We start from the raw sequence: 20,785 nt of genomic DNA on the forward strand, positions 1-20,785 counted from the left end.
AACATATCAGAATTCCCTCTCCAATCGTTCCATGAGGAGGCCTTAGCTGCAGCCTACGGCAGGTCACCACTGGTACCAAAGCAAGGGCTGAAGGCAGCACCCAGCAAGGAAACTTGCTTAAAAAAAAATAAAAGCAAACAACTAATCAAATCACTACTTGACTTAGCAGAAATCAATGGAGCCTCTATTCTTCCTGTCTTCCTACACCTGATAATACCTCATGTGAAAAAAAAAACAATCACAAGTTTAAGTTTTACCCCCCCCCAAAAAAAAAAAAAAACACACACACACACACTTGCTCGCAGACCAGTGTAGGCCATGCCTTTTCTTTGCCACTGCTGCTGCACATAGAAAGGTCAGTTTTACATACTGCAATCCAGACTCAAACCAGCTTTCTGCAGGTAAAGAATCATTTAGTAGAGCTTTAGATATATAATACACTAACATTACTTAGAAAGGTGCACTTAAGTATGTCAGTAATGTATGCCCTCTGTTAACTAAAAAAATGAAGGAAATCATTATTTCCTAATCTACCAAGTACTTTAAAATTCTGCATGAAACTAGGGTTATGAAGAAGCACAGTCTGACGACACAGCAGGAAAAATAGAAAACAGTTCAAGTTCCATGCAAATCAATTACACATAAAGTGTCTGCTTTAGTTCATAAAATGATTTGGATAAAATATTTTAAACATTTCAGAACAGTACAACAACTTCCAAAGCATTTTAGGCAAGTTCCACCAATATCCAAAAATACCATATATGTAAATACTTTTTATAAAACTTTATACAACTCTTAACTCTCACTACTAAGCCTATACACAAYTTGCACAATTACCTCGTTAGAAAGTCTCCAGCATAATTGTATTCTCAGAGAACAACAGTAAAAACAACGTTACCGTGAATCTTCTCTTTTGGGAATTGATTTTGCTAAATCACATTCTTATTGCTCAAAACTAGGACAGACGGGCTTCACCGTAACAGCAATCGAGTGTTACCCCAGCCTGGAGAAGAGACCTGTTCTATCGTTTCACTGGGCAGAAATACCTATAGGCCCTGCAACCATATGCAGGAAGATTTCCCACTACCTGTTGCCTGTACTGGCGTTTCCTACGATGTATAGAGGAAGGAAAGGAAAAAAAGGTATTAACAGCAGATGAGGAGAATCAATGATACTGCACAACCACAGTGACCAGCGTCTGCCTTCTGTCACCTCGTCAGTGACTTCTGCAAACACATCTCCAACTATCATTTAAAAATCTGATCTCTTCAAATAGAAGACACTAAAAAGATGCACAAGAGCGGCATGACCGTAATACCTTTGCAGGCTTCTGTTCAGTCGGTACTATGCCAAAACCTCTACAACCACCTTCAATTACATAACAAGATTTTTAATTGGAAGTTATCTCTCAAGATACATTTTTATTTAACAGAAATACATCCATAATAACTACTGGTAAAAAAGCTGATAAAATTATTTTATTTTTTATTCAAAATATTCTGACAATTTAACAATATTCCAGGTGCATTACAAACACTGCCATAGTCAACACAACAACCAATACTTAAAGAGCATTCAAACACTGAAGACATCATATCTTAAAGCAGAGACAGGAGAATGCACTTATATTAAGAGAATACAGATCATTTTCCAATGACTGACTTCTTTGAGGCAGGTATCTAATTCCCCTGGCACAAAATGGATTAAAATCCAGAAGAGATGAATTATAGCAGACAAAACCTTCAAACGTATAGATGTTTTCCTCTATTTTCTGCAAAATATTGTGAATTTGTAATTACAAAACTTGTACCAGCCTAGACTACTCTCATGTTGACTGCTTACAGGATAGAAAAACAAAAAACAGAAAAAATAGGGTTAAAGCAAACAAAAACACAAACCTTTCCTAGAACATGGTTTAAATTAGTTCACAGACAGTTGGGACTATAGTAGGTATTAACTGTATGGTTCCAAAAGAAGTACCAGGTGGAAAAAAGTCCTCATCCTCCCGATAYTTCCCCCTTCACCATAGCTGGCATAAAATTTTCAGCAAAAAGATATTGCCCCTACTGCAAGCATCTCTTTCATGCTTCAAAACTATTATTCTGCAAACAGATTATTTTGATTCTTTAATGTATTATCCAATATTATCTCCAAAGTTTAAACATAGTTGCAGACAATGTTGCTTTTCCCAATTAACCTAGGATCTCAAATGGAGCTAAAATATCAGTCAGCTTCATTTAAAACATGTTTCTCTTTCTGATATAGAAAACATGTCAAATCGAGAACTTGCAAAGACATAYACACAAATGAGTGCATAGTGCAGAACATCATACAGAGCAGCAAGGCCACAGAGTCACACTAAGTCCACATTTAAAAGATATGTTTCTGACGACCCAATCCATTCCAAACTTCTTCTTTCTTTTTTTTTTCTTTTTTAAAACTTGTGAGGTTTGCATAAATCAAAAGCATTAAAGTCTTGCCCCTTGCAGGCTAAAACTTTTGTCTTGACTTTCGTATCACTGACTATACACGCAAGTTAGGAAAGCCACAAACGCAGGAAACAAGAGGCACACCAAAAAAAGGTTTGGATACATCATCCCAAACTCAAACATCCTACAGAAAAACTTTAATTTTGCCAGTGAAATAGAGGTGTGACAATTTTCAAAGTATATAGATTGCTTATGCATCAGTTAAAAAAAAAGAAAAAAAGAAAAAAGAAAAATCCAACCACAAGCCAATTTTAGCCCCGGGRGGAAAGAGCCACAACTCCACTGAAATAACTGAAGGTACATCTGGTTGCTCCAGGGCTGTAGTGGACCTTGGCAGTAAAGGGTCCTGTACCCATCTTGCTCATTGCTTCTAGTTGGTGCTCCCCTGCAGTGAAAAACTGAAACATTTGTTGCAATGATACAAGCAGCAAACAGCTAAAGGCAATCTCAACATGCTTATTCGAAATGCTTTGTTTCCCCTTTTTCATGAAGTTTGCTTTCCAAAAGCAAGCTTTTGGAGAACAGCCATCAGAAAGGAGGACTGAGGCATCTTCCTTAAACGTAATATCAGCCATCCCGTTAACTGACCAACTTAAAAAAAAAAAAAAAGTCTCCTAAACTAAATAAGCTTCTGAAATACCTTGCATTTGATTCCTCCCAACRTACTTTCCTGAAAATTAGAGTTTCTCTAGTACTTGTGCAGTTTAAGCCTGTTATGGTAAGTTTATACAGTGTTTTCTTAGCACCTCAACGCAAATTACATTGTAGCTTGTCTGTGATGAACATTGGCTATGGACAACCACAAAGAGGGCAAGCACCCACCAATTTCAAAAGAATAGCAGTATCACCCCATTGCATTGAGAAGCACTTCCGGATACACTGGTTCCCCAGCTAGACTACTGAAGCTAGACAGGATGYGTCTCAAAGTAGGGTTACTCCAGTTATTCAACACAGTAAACACAAGCGGGCAGCACTGAGGACATCAATCCTGCACTTYATCTCATTTTCAGTCCATTTTCTAATAGCATATTAATGGAGATATGGCTCAGTGTCAAGGCTAAAAGGGCAAACTTATCAAAGCTAAAGTAGTTATGGGGAACTAACATAACCCTTACTTATTGTATAACTGTACTCCTTGGATTTAAGCGAGCCGCATACACCTCACCCTACCAATTTACCTATCCTGCTTAATCTCAAGTATCTTCATCCTTTCACACTTAATTARCTATCAATTATTTTCCTGAGTGAGATTATAAAAAGTTAAACCCTTCTACCAAAAGTACAAAGACAAATAAAATATAGTAGAACAATACAAACCCAGTTATACAGCATTACAAGTGCAGAAATTCTTGTTGTTGTTGCTCCTCTTTATCATTGGCCCCCAGTAAAAACCATAACAAAGAATTTAGTTATCTAAAATATTTTGAAGTACTGTGATTAAATTCTTCAGACCATAAATGTAGCCCTCATCCTTCGTGTTGCTAGGAAACACGTGAGCAAAATCTATCATTCGGACTTCCACGTTTGTGCTTTCCTTGATCTCTGCTGGCACATGACAGAAAACCTTTTCCAGTTGGGGTATAACATTTCCATTTAGATGCTCCTGGGTAATGCAAGTGCTGCTTTTCCACATGTTGCTTTGCTCCAAGTTTTCAACTTTGAGCGAGAGCTGACCACAGTGCCTCTTGGAATATGCCTTTTTGTGAAGTGCATAAAATTTGGACAAGTCTTTACTTACAGAGGCCTCTATTTTTCCATTCTCTGTAGAATTTATYACGTGAATATTATTATTATACTCCAGTATGCCTCCTCCTGATAACAGTCCTTTGGGCATTACTCCCTTCTCCGCCAAAGTGACATCGCTCAAGCGCACGGTGGTTGCCTGACACGAACCTTCATAAACAAACAGCAGCGAGCTGGCATAGAAGTTGAGTTGCTCCTGGCTCTCAAACCACCGCAGGATTTTTTCAATCTTCCCAATGCTGGCAGCGACAGCATCTTTTCTCAAGCAGTACCCGTTGTGAAAAAACTTTGAGACACCTACAAGAGAGAAATAGACGTTTCCAGGATTATTTGGGGGAAAAAGGTTTTAATTTCTTTTAGGGCTAGACTTGTTCTGAATTGAAGAAAAATAAATATTCACAATTTCCTTTTAAATACTTATTTAATAACTCAGAAACAAAGTAAGGAATTCAAATACCTTCAATGACCTTCTTATGAAAGGACTACTATATAATGATCGAGGTAAGCTCAGATCATAAATAAAAGTAACTGAACACTAAACAGACAGTTTCTGCTCCCCACTTCGTCCTTTCAAGCGTATGAACAGTTTCAGGTAGGGACCAGTTGAATTTTCTAGGGACAAATAGGCTCAAGCAGTTTCCAGCTTCTTTATCATGAGTGACAGAGCAGACAAGTTAGTGGCAGCTCTGGAGAAGGGCACACATGTGCACGTCTGTCTGCATGTCCTAGGGTGGATCAACAGATGTTCAGTAACGACTTCTGAAATTATCACCAAACAGCCACATGATGGATTTTTAATTTATTTTTAAATATATTAACAGGGATACTGGCCTGACCCTGCTTTGTACAGACTGGTTGAAAATAACTAGCCCCACTCATTCTTTGGTTTGTTTGTTTGTTTGTTTTTTGGGGTTTTTTTGTGTTTGTTTTTTAGAAAAGTGTTTTAATTTTATTGTTAGTGTACCTCAAGGCATGGATAGATTTCAGCTGAGAAGGTCAGTTTAAGTGAAGTGTAAAATAYATTACATAGCCTTATAATATAAAAGGGACTATATACTCAAACACCTGCCAAAGAAAAGTAAGTCTTAAAAAAATACTAATTTACTAGCTCTAAAGGCTTTCATTTCATCAGAATATCACGGCTACAAAAAAGTAAGTTCTACCATAACTTAGTACCCTCTCATTAGCAGGAAAGAAATATGATGAGGAAACTCTACATAGCCTACTGCAATTTTTTTTTGTTTGTTTTTTTTTTTGTTTATGATCAACGAGTAGCTCAAATAATACAGGGAACAGTTGCAGACTCACATTGCAAAAGGAGAGAAAGGGACTTTTTCTTTTTTATAAGGAAGAAAGTTTGAATTTTCACGCAATACCGAAACAAACAAACAAACCCCAGAGCATTGAACTCCCACACATCAATTTCCTCACCATCTTTTACTGTCTCCTTCGTCAAGCTCCTTCCGTAGTGCTGGTTTTGGGTCTCGTAGCTGTCAGTGCAGACATGGTAAACCTGCAACGAACAGAAGGGAACRCGGTACTTAAGAGAGAGCGGGTATTTCCCCGTAGCTCTGAGGCATGCTGCAGACAAGTTACAAGACCTTCGTTGCCATCTCTCCCTCCGAGTCAGGACTGTGCGTTACCTCAAAGTCAACACTGCCCTCTCGTGCTCTGCTCTGCCAACTGCTGCTATTCGGCAGCTTGGGATTTAACTACCAAGGACAACTTCTTGCGTTTTCCTCATCAGAAAGACATCATTATATTGGTTAGAAATCACCCGATCARTTACTGCAAGTCTTTTCCATGGCATTTAACACTCATTTGCAAGGCAAGACATGAAGCTAACACACTCCTATGAATATCACTGTGATTATTAAGTCATTAAGACTTAATAAGTTCATAAATTGAGTTTAATTTTTATTATTTTATCATTCTTAAAACTACAAAAGTGTTTAACAAAATTGCAAAGCAATAAGAAGTATTACCTGACCAGAAAGGCCCAATTACCTGAAACTCTCCCACCAGAAACTGGCGCATACGAGGTGCATAAGTTGAGCAGTACCAAAAATAAATAAATAAATCGCTGTTCCTTATTTCCATTGCTGGGTTTCCCTGCCCRACACTCCTCTGCCTCCATCTAAACCACAACCAGCACAGCAAGAGGAGGCAGGTCCAAAGYCCTGCTCTGCAAAGCAGTTGCAATGAGAAGTCTCTAATAGTTATTACTTTGCAGGTAATTAGATAAAACAAGAATAAAAAAATGCATATATTTCTTCGAAACAGGATGACAAGTTTGGAGACTGCCCAAGTTCCTACTAGCTGCACCTTTGTTGTAACAACGAGTGCTCAAGTTSAGTCAAAGGGCGGCTTCCTCCACGTACCTGCAACGAAGTACGTTCCCGAACGCGCCGCCTTGTTTGCCAGGACCTTATCTCCTCCCAATAGGGGCTTGCAGTTTTTGTGATGTGGGCACTTGCTCAAGAAAAGCTTGTTCAGGCCCACACGCTCATTTGGTTTCCCAAAGAAACTCTGGAGCAACATCTCAGCACCTTGTGYTTCTGGCTCGTGCTTCTCACAAAACCACTGTAACTTAGTTCTTCAGTCCTTGATCGAGCAGATTTCACTAACAAGGCATAATTCTTCTTCTATAAATACCATTCTGGGTTTTTAGGCATCTAAGCTCTTCATCTTTTGCAGAGTATCATTCCACAAAAATGGCACCCTATAGGTTCAGAAACACCCAGACAAGCAGACACACACTTTTACACAGTCCTAAGAGCACATTTTTAACTATACAAAATGGTCAACAACAAACTACCAAGTCCTATAGATGTACACATTGCAGTGTCAATACAGTTAACTATCTTGCAAACAAGCAAATATTCAGAATATCCTAGGTTACAAAAAGATACAGGTGCAATACTTGGTGCTTTTTTTTAAAAAAAAACACAGCATTATTAAAAAACACTATTCAACTCTCATGGGTAATCATGAAAGTATTTGTCACCTAGGCAGAGAGCTGCCGCCTAGTTCTGTTTAGAGGCCTTTCAATTGAAAGGACGCAACAGTTGCAAAGATTTCTGGAAAAATCTCAGCCCAATACAAATACATTGAGCCTCATACTGAAAGCAGAGGGGCACAACTTCAAGCTCAGAGAGGAGCAGTCTTCCACCATTCTCACTTGATTGTCACCCATCCCTCCAAAATAGAGGAAACTGTGTCGTAATAGCAAGAGACAATAACCAGCTCCTAGCGCGCAGGCGTCTTGCTTGTCTATGCTTTCCTTCACTCAGGTACTACCAATCCACTACTAACCTTTCCCCAAGAGATATTTCGGTCTGCACCAGCTTCTTCTGTATCCTAACTGTTGCCACTGTAGGTACTTGCCCAACTTCTGTCAAAAGGATGACAAGTCAAATAAGTCAACTCTAAAGCTTCTTAACAGCTGYCTAGGAATTACTGGACAGGAAGGCTTCATTTCTTGCCCACCTGCCACAGTGTTTGTCCTCCCACCTTCACAAAGGGTTTCACTGCGTAGTGCCGGATAACGCGAACTCCTGACAGTGTCTGCAAAACATCCCCTTCAGAAAACCGCTTCACTTGCAACTTGTACACGTCTGTATTCCACAAGATCAGTCCCCGTTCAGTGAGGTTTGTGCATAAACAGAACTGGAATCCAGGATGCCAACAAGATTTGTTTATTAGCAGTAGTACTATGACCAGGGTCACTGTAAGGGCAGGATGTCAAGAAATGCAGATAATTAACTTAGAAGGGAAATGATCCTCTGACTTTCTCAACATGCACTTGGCTTTTGCTTTCCCATAAGGTGTTAGTTTACTGCTGCTTGCATGTGTACACATTTTTGTTCCATTTTTTAAACAGTGTTAGTTCAGTTGACATTCTTCAACTGAGGTAAGCCTTAAGAAAAAAAAAATCCCAAGCCTCACAAGATCACCAAAATGAGACAAATGAGTTTGGAAAACTTGAAGCTGCAGCTTAGGACACTAGGACACTGGATTCACAAATGCAAAATATCAAGTGGTATGAAACGTTAGTCAGTAATTCAGTATTGACTTTCAGCGCAAGGCAAAAAAATGCAGAGCCTGTTCTAACGCTTACCTATGGCAACTCCCTAGTCTTCTGGGGCACAGAATTAAATACACAGTAACTGTATAATTTAAATACACAATTAGGACTAGTCTGTTCAATGGAAATACTATTATCACAAAAATCTATTTGATAATTTCCAGCTCTCTTGAACATCTGTAAGGAAACAACTAATCTACACCGAAGCTGGAAAAATACACGCACTCAGAACTGGTTTGGACAGTAACACGGAGCAGCAGCTGCAGAGCAGACGCTAACCCACTAGCAGAGGCCCGGCTCAGACCCCTGCGCTGCTGCGGTTCCYGTGCCTAGCTGACACCTAGGAAGCYGCTTCCACAYGGAGCTCCAAGCTTCAGTATCTGCTCCTACGCACGCCCTGCAAAGGTGGCTCGGGACCTGCTCTTCTAAGCAAGTGCACACGCAACCAGCATCTCAACAGGTATTCTCTGATGTTGCTGCAACTAGACTTTAAAGGACAATTCACTCAGTTGTCCATCCCCTGTTATTTTTTTCCCCCCTACAGATGCACTTAAGTCACCACTATTTCACACTTACGCAKTAAGAATGAGCAAGCAAAGGTGTGTTTCAGTATTACTCACAGCTTTCTCTTTACAGGAAGGCCTCTCTGCTTTTGTAACTGGCATGCCAAGGTCAGCACCCAACCTGGCRAACTAAACTGCACGAGGAGGCACGCACGTCCCAGCTGGCCCAGCCTGCTGGAGCGCAAGAGGCGCCTGGGGGCCTCCTCAGGCCATCACCTTAGCATCAGGCAGCTCCAGTATCCCAGATCCGGAGTCGGGCCCTTTTCCCCAGACTTCGCCATAAGCCCGAAGTWAACATATATGCATCTCCTTCACATCTGTGAAGGACCCAGGTTTCTTACCAGTCCTACCATCTCTCACAGAGCAGAGCCTTGGACTTGTCCTGTCACAGCAGAGTTAAATATTGCATTTAAAAAAAAAAAACTTTTAAAATTAAAATTAAATCAAGACTTGGAGAGAGATGGGAGAGCTTGCTTTTTTAATATTCTCTTATTTGATATTACTTCTTTACAGTAATGCTTTGATACTTCCTGCTGCCAACAGCATGTCCATTTTTTTCTTCTTTCTTTAAAACTTAAATTGTCTTTGCTAGACTAAAAGCAAGGGAATTGCACACATCCTCGCTTGCTGCTGACTTGCAAATGCACCCTACACAGAATGCATACCTGTTCTCTGGKTCGTAGGACTATAGTAGTCTATTCTTCTATAGATGCTTTGTTTCTTTCTGGTATTTGACAACAGAACTTCATACAACTAACTATTTAGTCTATAACAAGCAATGTAAAACTTTAGTAAGGTCCTTGCATAAACAAATAATTGTAGAATTATGTTGAAATAAATCAGTGAAAAAGCAGAATACAACCTTCACCTTCTAAATAAAAGAAACAAGGATACTGCAGTTATGTCATGAGAGATTTGAAAATAGCTTAATACATTATCTTGGACTCCAAGAACTTTGATGGAGCAGCTCATTCAGAGTAAACATCTCCTATGCAGACTTTTCTACATCACAGGGACAACGAGGCCATCTCTCATCCATTATCATTTTTCCTGAAGTATAGAAAAAAAAACTTATCAGGCATAAGGACAACTGTACCAGCTGTTGTATACATGACAGTTCCTTGCATAAGGGAAAAAGCACTGAAAAACAAAAGCTGGAATACCCAGCGGCTAGAATTTGCCCCAGAGGATGACAGACAAATCTGCTAAATTCTATCAACGAAGTATTTCTGAAACATATCCCTTGAATCAACTAGCAGGTGCTCGACATGGAGGAATTGCTCTTCTCAGTTTTGCAGTATGCAGTCAGCACAGTCAGACTGTGAAATACATGAACATAGCTAGGCTGCAAGAATCAGGAAGCAAAAGCAGGAAGAGCTATAAGGGAGGAGGAAGCAGTACCCGGAGGTACCAAAGGCAGCAGCTCAGCACAGCAACCAGAGCCGTCCTCTGCTGCTCCCCCCTCCCCCGCCAAAAAAAAAAAGTGAACACCATATGCAGGATTTAGTAGCTTTATTATTGTTTCCTTCCTAAATACTGCTATTAACGTATCAGAGCTTATGAAAGCTATCACAACGTTAGTAAGCATTTACTAGGAAAAGAAGTGGACTAAGCTATAGTCAGTTTTAAAATATGTTGCAAGAGTGTGTTGTAGATTAGGAAATGCATTCATGAAGACAGCTTCGATGAGATATCTGCATTACCAGATGCAATAGTTAATATGCACAAACAAAAATAAATGATAGATTATACTGGCAGAGTTATATATTCACCAGCTTGTACTTTAAAGATGATGTTTCACAAATATTAGGGACTACATAATACTATAATCAAGATACTCTGGAAGAAAAAAAATACTGACAAAGTCAGGGATTGCGGATTCTAAATATACTGTGATTCTAAATAAGTCACAACCCACACATTCTACTTGTATTTAACAGTATAAAAAATAAAATATTTTTTTATAGCATATGCTGCTGAGGTATTTCTTATATATTCCTATTTCTGCTACTAGAACCATCTTGCAATTAGTAACTTTTATTTATTTTTACTACTGGAACCRTAACTGAGTGTTCTGACTTATGTTTAAATTCTCACTACTTTCATAATTTCTTGTTTAGCAAATCTATGTCCTCATACGTTAAGAAAAGGAATCTCAAAACTAACTATGAAATTGGGCTTCAGTGTTATTCAAATGACTGTACTTTCTAAATGTGTTTTCCATACATATATTACGTTTATTCCCTGAAACACAATGAACATGCTYTAGCACATGCCAAATACCAGAACTATGTATATAAATCAACCACACTGCCRAAGAGAGTATTTGTTTATTCTTAAGACAAACCTTATGTATTTATGCATAAATAAATGACAGCTTATTTACCAAAGCATAAAAATGTTGTATCAACTSTATCAGCAGCTTTGGCAGGGGGAACTAAATAAATACATTTTTGTTTGTAGCTCTTCTCCATGATAACTTGTGGTTTGTGACAATAYAAAAAAATAAAAATACCAACACATGTAACAGTATGGCTTACTTTCCTGGTCCTCCTCTTTCTTGCTCTTCTAAAGTAAGAACTTAATAAGCAACCTCCATYTCCTCTCACCCCCAGTAATGTATTAAACAGATCAAACCCAAAAATCCCTATTCTATGAATTATGTTAGACTTTTGTCCGACACACACTAGCATCCTTTATCCAGCACGTTGGCCATTTGGGGCAGTAAATACCTACACAGGAGAATATTTTATACTATGACCAGAATTTTGTGAGGATAAAGAAAGATGATAGGCGAAGAGAGCCCTGTTAACACGAAGGAGCCAGCTGAGCATAGAAAATGCCTTGTCAATCTCCGCTTCAAGTGTTGCACAAGGGGAGGAGGAACCTTCTGAAATCTTTTGGGAAATTAACTTCAACATGTAATTTAGTGCCAGATGCACAGACCTCACACAGTTAAACACAGGGTGGGAAATCACACTGCTTGGAAGAACCATCATTATAAAGATAGTTTTAATTATGGAATGAAACGAATTTCTCTAACAGGATAAAGAATTCAGTAAATGGCAGTGTTTGAAGCAGCAGACACAAGCAAAAACCACTGTGAAAGTAAGTATTCCCTTTACACTGTCATCGCACAYGCAGAATGTGACGTACATTGTTTTACTCATAGATAAGAGAGATTATGTAATAATATAAGCCAAATCCAAAGCTATAATATCCAGCCTTCCTTCTGGATCTAAACTGTTTGACTGGCTTTTGATTCTACTCCCACCATTCCCTCTTATACACTCTTACATAGCTACTACTCATGACTGCTATAATTTATAGCTGTAAAAGCTTATCTCAAGACAGAGTTAAGGTTGAGAGCTTAGACAGTTAAATACAAAAACACTYGAGATATTAGAATTATTTCAAACAATGCTGTAACCTGTGTGTCACCGCTATCTAAGTAAATCAGAAGCCTGAAAAAGGCTGCAGCCTTTACGCTCATCGATGCGGGCCTTTAGAAGCTTTGGCTTTTTGTCTATGCAAGAAGGGTAACCAAAAGTGTGTCAGAGCAAGAAAGTTATGTCTGTGCCAACCATAACAGGAGGGAAAAGAAAGAAGAAAAAAATACATATCTACTTTAAGCATAACCATTCAACGAGATAAAAGTAGGATCTCTCTAAAAAAAAAAGCAAACAAACAAAAAAAAAAACAGAAGGAGCTTGACCGACAGCATAGGAACATACGTGTTAAAGACTACAACACTGTGGAGTAGTATCTCTGATGACTATGAAGTTTTGCTATTATTCATAACACTATAAAACCTTAGTCTGAATGCACTTCGGCATGAGGCACCTCTTTACAGATGTGCAAAAGATATCTGTAAGTGGTTCCTGATCTACAGATGTTCCATGAAACTTATTTATGTGGAAATTTTAGAGTAATCTATGCACAAGTACTGAATCTTCATTCTCCTCTGCATCTAAAATAAGAAATTGCAGTAGAGTTAGTATGGACATCTAGAAGTTCTTACTCACCTCAAGCAAGTCTCCAACTGACAGCTGTTTCTCAAGCACACAAGCACCAGATGTTTTCTTCCAGTGGAAAATATTTTTAAACACAGAACACAAGCAACTAATGCTCCACTGACATGAAAGCCTCAAAATTATCATCATTCACKGAAGGAGTTGACCATTAAACCTGGTGTTGGACAGCAGGCCAAAGCATAAACTGATTCTGAAAGCAAAACAAGTTCTTACCCTCATGCCAAGCACCAAAAAGCCGATCTCTTCCATTAGCGGGTACTTGCTGACCTGTTGCTGTATCTTCTCAGCTGAAGCATAYGGATCGTAACTTTTCTGACCTATTTTTACATCCATTATACAAGGCTTATTAAACTTACGGGTCACATCTTCCAGTTTTAGATACATATCTGTTGAAAAGACAAAACTTCAGTTAACAGTAGGTCAAAACAAAATAGTGAAACAATTCCTGCCAAGCTTTTTTGGGGAGGGARAAGGGTTTCAAGTTTAGGATCATGCAAGTTCTTTTAAAGACAGCCAAATTTGTCTCTGAATACAGACTAAACTCAGTCACTGACACCCACAGATTCCATTGACATTAAGTTCTAAAGACCTATGGCTTAGAAAGCCATATATAAAGAGTGCCAATCTAGCACTCAAATTCAAATTATTGCCCAAATGAAATTCATGAGTACCTCTTAAGCTGCTAACATACTKCAAGTAACATTAAGCACATACAACTACATGTTAGCATGTGTTTGGTTTTACAGTGGAGATGGTGTTTCCTTTATATATGCAAAAGACTAGAATTAATAATGCAATTTTTTATTAAAAAAAAAGAAAGTGAAGTCAACATTCCATACTCTCCTCATAGAGCAACAGAAATATGTCTCATTTTTCCTCTTTTTCCCTCTCCTTCCCATGCCGCACCTTCTGGGGAAAAAAATTCCTTGAATCTTAGACCGCTTTTCATCCATTCCAGAGTTGCGCAGGGGCAGCAAGGTGAAAAGAAAAAAGTCAAAAACAAAACAACCAACCAAATATACTCAAAACCCCGAATGTTTCGGAAGGAAGCTTTCTAAGGTTTCTAAAGAACCRTCTAAAAACAGTTTCTGWAGATCTAAAGCTTAATCAAAGTGRCTCATGCTTTTCCYAGATGCAAGCAGAATAATTGTCCARCAAGATTTACAGCACCAATTGTCAGAGCACGAGAAAACAAACTTAACTCGCAGACTGTCAAACAAGCCTGGTTGCAGAAAACCCACACAGATCTCCAGCCCCCGCCAGTGCTCCAAGTCCACGCACAGCATTAACACAATAGTTTTTCCACACTCTTCTTAGATCCGTTCCTGCAAGTTTTATTCAAGTCCATCACAATCTTGAGAGAAAAATGAATTTCATGTGAAGTATAGCCTATTGCATGAATSTATGTCCTTAGCTTTAAGGAAGTTTACGTAGACACAAACACTCTGTTCTCCCTCAGCTCTCCAGCACCATCTAAAATGGGATAGCCAYAGAAAGGAAAACTTCTGCAGTTCAAATGTAAAAAGCCGAAGAGGGACAAAGTGCCTCGATTTCATAGGCTATATAGACAGGTAGCAAAAGCAAAGTCATGCAAAAGCAAACAAATGCTCCATTTCTACTTAGAAGTAGAAACATTCTAAAGATAAAAAATAAAATTGGCCTTTATTACYGAAAGTTCTGCTCAAACCTTGATCATTTTTACATTGTTATCACCACGATTGAATGACTCAGTTCTCAAAACTATTTATGCTATCAAACAAATCTGATTTATTCCTTATATGCCTACTTTTATCTATAAATGAGACTAAGTGTATTTTTAATGTGCAGTCATGCTCAGGGAAGCATGTCAAACCAATATATTCTATTTTAAAGAAACTCCAGCCACCCATTAACACACTGCATCAGCTTATGCCACTCTCCACTGCCCAGCAGAATACAGAAATCTATTCTAGCTACAGAAAAAGTAGTTTACTTATAGACCAGCTCACCCATGAAACAAGTCTGTTAATTCAAAAACAACGCAAACTTAACTCGTAGAAGCCATGTGCAGCAAACACGCTCAGTATTTTCTCCACTGGATGCACTTTAAGGAGAAGCAAGACACACACTCTCCCTGCCAGGAAGTTTATTCTTTACTACCTGATGCATAATCTCCATTTTTTCTATTCCAAGTTTTCAAATGTGGTCATATTCAGCCAGATATTGGCAAGCTTTGAGTCTTTAGGGAAGTAGTACAGAATCTAAGTAATTCTATATAACTTGTTATTTATCTGTTGTCTCAACCCAAGCTGTAAAWTTTAAGTGTTATCCTCTACATCTACCCCTTTTCTTTATTATGGCAGTAATTATAATAGATATATTTGTGTCATCATTCTAAAACAATCCAGGAACAACAAAGTGAAATTCACAGTTTTCTGAACTGACCTCTCAGATGTGCTGAATCAGAGGGTTGCCACGGAAAGAAAAAAGCGCAAGTGAGTGTATATACATACATATTTTTGTATACATACACACAAATACACATCTTGGGAAATAGCTGCAGTCCTTCATGGAGTAGGCTACTGGCACCCCAGATTCAAACCAGCATTTATCATGCGTCTTGCATCACTCTCACAATAGGCTTTTTGCTTAGTTCAGGAGAGGAGGCAGAGGATACTCACAATCTGTCATGAAACACATCCAGAAGGGGGGGGGGGGGAAATCTGCAGAGCAGTGTATCTTACGCTAACTATCAAAAGCCATTGGGCACAAAGAGTACACAATTTAGCTGCAATTTTTTAGTCAATCCTTTAAAAAAAAATCTGTATATGAAGCATTGTAGAATGTCTCTATTTAGTAATGCAACAAAAAATGAACTCAAAAACAATTAGTTTAAAAAAGCATAACCAAATTTCTGAGAAACCAATATATTTCCCTTCAGACAACGTACAGGCAAGATAACTGTATRCTTTCTATGAAAGGCCATGAGCATTTGCTGAGCACTCAGGGGTGTCTATCCTCTGCTCCATTTGTCCAAATCCCTCTTTATAAGCATTCAGCACAAAAACCCTGCATCTCCAAAATAGTTTAAGATTTAGATACCTGTCACCTGTCACTATTTCCCCACCCATTTCATAGCTGTTAAACCGGAATATTTCCCTTACTGTCCGACTAATGTGTAACCATCACTGTTAAAATAACTTTGGAGTTAACACTAACTCTGGAAAACACCAATTTCTTGGCCACATTCGCGAATTATCTAGAAATGACTCATCTGTCGCATGCTTTTTGAAATGATTCTTTAATTCTTCATCTTCAGCTAATTGCTAATTCAGAATTTCGACTGTTAGGTCTGCTCAATACTAGATCTGCTCAATATACTCCCACAATCTCAAGAGACTTTTTGCAGGGGCGGGGGTGCAAACGGGGAAGGTGCTACGGCAGATAAAGCATTATTTCCTCCACYCCATCTCCCCTCAATTACTGCTTCAGAAAATGCATCAAGTGTTTATGGCTGTTTTCTCTTGGTACTGCTTGTTTTTCATTTGCAGTGTGTTCAATTTCTTAAAGTCTCTGGTCTACTGACACGGACCCAAAAATCCCAGTATCAGAATGCATCAAAACTTTTAACATAATTACCCCTACAAYACTTTGTGAAGCATTAAGACTGAGGCAAAAAACACGAGAACCAGATTCAGATATACATAGGTTTCACTGCACTATGTTATTTTAGTGCCTATTCTAATTAGGTGTTCTTATAGCCTTTCATCTGAGCCTAAGTACGCTTCTAAGGTCAACAGTAAGTCTCCAGCAGAGCAGAGAACTACAGCTCTCCTTCCTATTCTGTTTTTTTTTTTTTAAATGCACAATTTCATATTTTCCAAAATGTTATGTATGATACTGCTAATACAAAGTGCTTGTGAAAATCACACACTCACTAATACAATTTCCTATCATACAATTAGATATGCTGCATCTGTCATGTAGAAACGCTGCATACCAATTTTCCACGTTTACTAACACATGCCAAATGCCTACAATGCCACTGAAACCAGAGTTCAAATCAAATAGTGTAGTTAATTTAATATATTTCATCCCATTTAGCTAGCCATTTGGTGCATTTACCTACAGCTTTCGCATAGAAGCTTCACACTTGTCTCCCGACACCTTTCTCTATGGAAGAAATTCCCTGTGCTCTCCACACCCTCCCACCACAGTTCCTGCTTACCTGTCACACAGACACGTGGAGAGGGTCACAGATTATTTTCAATGTGGTCCTAAATTCATTTAGTCTCTTCTCTACTGCAAGCCTACRATTCTCTTCGTGCTACCCAAATTCCCAACTCTCTTCCAAAATAGTAACTCTGAAGCTACACAYACAAGACTCTTATCTGTTGCCAAGAAGTTCTCCCTTCCCTCACTATCTCGTAAATAAAGGAACTTTAGATAAAAAGGAATGCCTATGGCCACCTTCCCTCTGCCCTGGCAAGGCACAGAAGCAGTTCCTCCTTGCAACAAACATTGTTTACATTTTTTATTTATTCATACACACACACACACACACCTAGTTCAGAATATGCAGCAAGCAGAGAGGATCTCGAAACTGATCTGCTCTCACATTCTTTAGGAGAGGTTACTTACGTTCATTCACTAACAGAAAGCAATTACTGGGTTCACTGCTCAAAGGCTGTCTGGAGCTTTGTCCCCACACTCTGTAGAGCAGTGACTGTCAAAGGAAATATCAGTCTTCCAAAATCAAAACTGCAAAAGGCCACAAATACAACTTGGATATAAATTTAACAACTAGATGCCTCTTTAAGCAGCAAGATTCCTTCATCTAATGTCACTGGGACACACCACAGCAGTTAAACTAAGTTCAGTCTTTTGAATGGTGCTAGAGGTAAGGTCACAGCTAATGGAGTGTGTGTGTGGGGGGGGGGGGGGGAAGCAGACTGGTAATAAACCCTCAACCCTTATCTCCCCCAAAATAAAGTTTTCTAAACTCARTTGCCTACTTTTCACTCAGCCTATATGCAGTATTTGTGATTCTTTCCAGCTCTGATGCCTTTTGGTGTTGAGCACCAGCGCGCAAACATATCACAGATCACAGGTTTTTCCACACCTGGCATTAGTAAAACCAYGTTTTCCACTGCCTTCTAATCAACAAGCAACTTCTAATTTGAAAGGCTCAAGCCAATTAAAGTGTTACAAAACACTTAGCTTTCCAAGTAGCCAACACACACATTTCTGTTCATCTCTAAAAACTTGACTTCTATCAGAACTACAGGAAACTAATACTACAGAGAGYGGAGTTGCCAACGGAGTGTTTCATTCAACCTCCCTTACCCTAGTCTTCTGTCAAAGGAGCTCCTGATACTGCATAATYTTAAGCAAACAGAAGCATCACCCCCTCCTTCAAACAACTTTTCCTAGTGGCTTCGCCTCTACTATATGCAAAGACCTGCCAGATTTCAGCCCCATCACGCATAGTGCTAGCTAATTCACAATATAAACTATGGATGTGTTGAGTTACTGTATCTCAGCTAGATCACATATTTTAACATCTTAAGATCCTACTGCGAGTAGAAAAAAGTGATTTGCAATTTGGAAAGGACACTAAGTGAGCTCCATAACGCATAAAACTACAAGGGAAGGAAGACGATAGCTGTGGTAGTGCTATTTGAGTTAGTCCCAAATATGGAAATACGAAGTCAAAGTTGCGCCAAGAAAGTGCTAGATAACACCACAGACATCACTGCATTTCTTCTCAGAGGAGTCTGGAGAGCGTAGTTTCTGCTGCCTTTGGAAGACAAGTCTATCCAGAGACAGCATAAGGAAGAAAAGAGAATTATAGAACAAGATCACAGCTTCTCATTTAGGTGCCCACGTATTTAAATAGTTCCTTTGGTTCCTGTATGTTCTAGAAGTTCAACTTCTTCAACATGAATAAGAAAGAGCAGAAGAAACAAACTAGTTCCTATTTTAAGTACATTCTAAGCATATTTTCTGTTTCCGACTGTCCTCCAAAGACATCTTTTTCTTCTCAACTGCTAACATGCTACACATATACTAAGGTAAAACACCAGAGCTCCATTCCATTCAAAACAAGTGTAGGACAAGTAGTACTCTCAACCAAGGTAACTACCGAACTGCTTTGTGCAATACAAGATCATGTGATCCAACCTTTGGAGCCCCAGCAGCAGATCCCAGCTTGCAGGTGTCCCCCCAGGACCAGCCAGAGGGCTGCAAACTGGGACATGCTGAAGTGAGTTACAGAGGCTTAAAAGGGAGGAAAAGAAAAAAAAAAAACACAAAACAAGAAAAACACCACACACCTACCCACACACACCACCAGCCCTACAGAGCTCAACTGTCAAAATCACTCCCCAAAAGATCGTTCAGCAGACGGGGACTAATAAACAAAATTAGAACAGTACCATTTGGTGCAGCAGGTGGTGACCAGACACCGAAGTATTTTGGCAGATACTCTCGCAGCTCCAGAAGAATGCTGTCACAACAGTCAGAGTCATAAACCTGAAATAAATGGGGTGAAAGGGGAGATGATCGGCTGAAAATATTCATTTTATATTTTAGTAGTCCCTTCATTATCATTTCTTATAGCCTTTCCATTTGTATGTTTAGGATTTCTACTTTACATTTAGAAACAAAATTATATGCAACAATCAATAGCATCTTTCTTTCAAGCTTTGAAGTGAAAAGATATACCAGCACTAACGAAGAATAACGCATATGTTAACTTGAGCAGGAATCTGAATCACATTTGTTAATATTGAAGCTTATTTAGTAAGGACTGAGTTCTTCTATCCTGAATCCAAGACCGCATAGGATTACTACAGATAAAATGTAAAAAGCCTCAGATATCTGATAACAAGTAGTATACAAATTCAGGCTGGACTGCATTTCCTCATTTCCTCCAAAATAAATCATCCTGTAACTGAGTTACCCAGACCATGCACAATTCAAACAGATTTGCTTCAACTCTTCTTCAAAGTTTTCCAACTTATCTAAGGGGGGGGGGGAAGGAGGGGAAGTGTTTGGGAATGGCAGCTAACATATTCCTGAACGAATAATTCCTAGCACACTTAAAATGAGGCCTAAGGATAGTCATGCAATTCCATACCAGGTATCACCAGTTTTCAAAAATTTAAACAAACAGAAGTGTTAACAGAGCTCTATGGAGTTAATTCAACTCATGCTTCAAGAGCCACTTTTAGTCATGGTAAGAGACCATCCTGTGACAAACAGTAGGAATTCCACAACAAATTTATTTATAGCTGTAATGTGAAGACTTCACATGGGACCTCCCAAAGCCTGAAATCCAGCTACCGTTCTACAACATCAAGGCAAACGTCAGCTGTGATCGCTGATGCAGCACAACTCCAGACAGAGCCTCATAGGGCAGCAGCAGGTTAAAATCAGTCAATGTGGGTTCATGCTAAACTAAGTTTCCATCAAAGAAACCTCAAACTGGACAAACTCAAAGCCACCGCTACACTCCAAAYGTAAGGTGGTGTTTCACCGCACTCAAGGAACATCTAATCAAGGTATCTTCTGGTCTTGTCCCAGCCACACAAATCTGACAGTCCTTTATGCCAGCACCACACCTAGGCAGCGACTACAAAGCTGACACGGCCAAAGCTGTGGAGATTTTATGCTGGATCACTTTTTAGCTAGATCCACTCCTTTAACTAACTCATGGTTCAAACCTCACTTTTAAGACCTTAAAGAGAGGAGCGCTAAAGCCAAAAACCACACAAACCCATGCAGAGCAGGAGTTAACACCATGGCACTGTACCTCTCGCCGCACCCTGTATCCGCACCGGGGCTATCTCGGGCATACAGAAGTTGTTGGGTGTGCGCGCTACAGGG

General features: G+C 39.2%; 1 protein-coding gene across 1 annotated transcript in view; it reads right to left on the bottom strand.

Moving 5' to 3' along the window:
• Positions 1-1,450: 1,450 nt before the first annotated feature.
• The window catches only part of IPMK (inositol polyphosphate multikinase), a 39,594-nt gene continuing 20,259 nt past the window's right edge, over positions 1,451-20,785 (bottom strand). Inside the window, exons 4-7 of the mRNA XM_085302020.1 lie at positions 19,333-19,429; positions 13,130-13,302; positions 5,664-5,745; positions 1,451-4,529 (exon numbers count right to left, since the gene is read on the bottom strand). Coding sequence (XP_085158146.1) covers positions 3,895-4,529; positions 5,664-5,745; positions 13,130-13,302; positions 19,333-19,429 — 987 coding nt within the window. The 3' untranslated portion in view covers positions 1,451-3,894. The remainder of the gene's footprint in view (positions 4,530-5,663; positions 5,746-13,129; positions 13,303-19,332; positions 19,430-20,785) is intronic.

The sequence above is a fragment of the Rhea americana genome, unplaced genomic scaffold (genome assembly GCF_003343005.1).
Source record: "Rhea americana isolate MKP2758 unplaced genomic scaffold, rheAme1 scaffold_183, whole genome shotgun sequence".
In the NCBI taxonomy this organism is placed as follows: Eukaryota; Metazoa; Chordata; class Aves; order Rheiformes; family Rheidae; genus Rhea; species Rhea americana.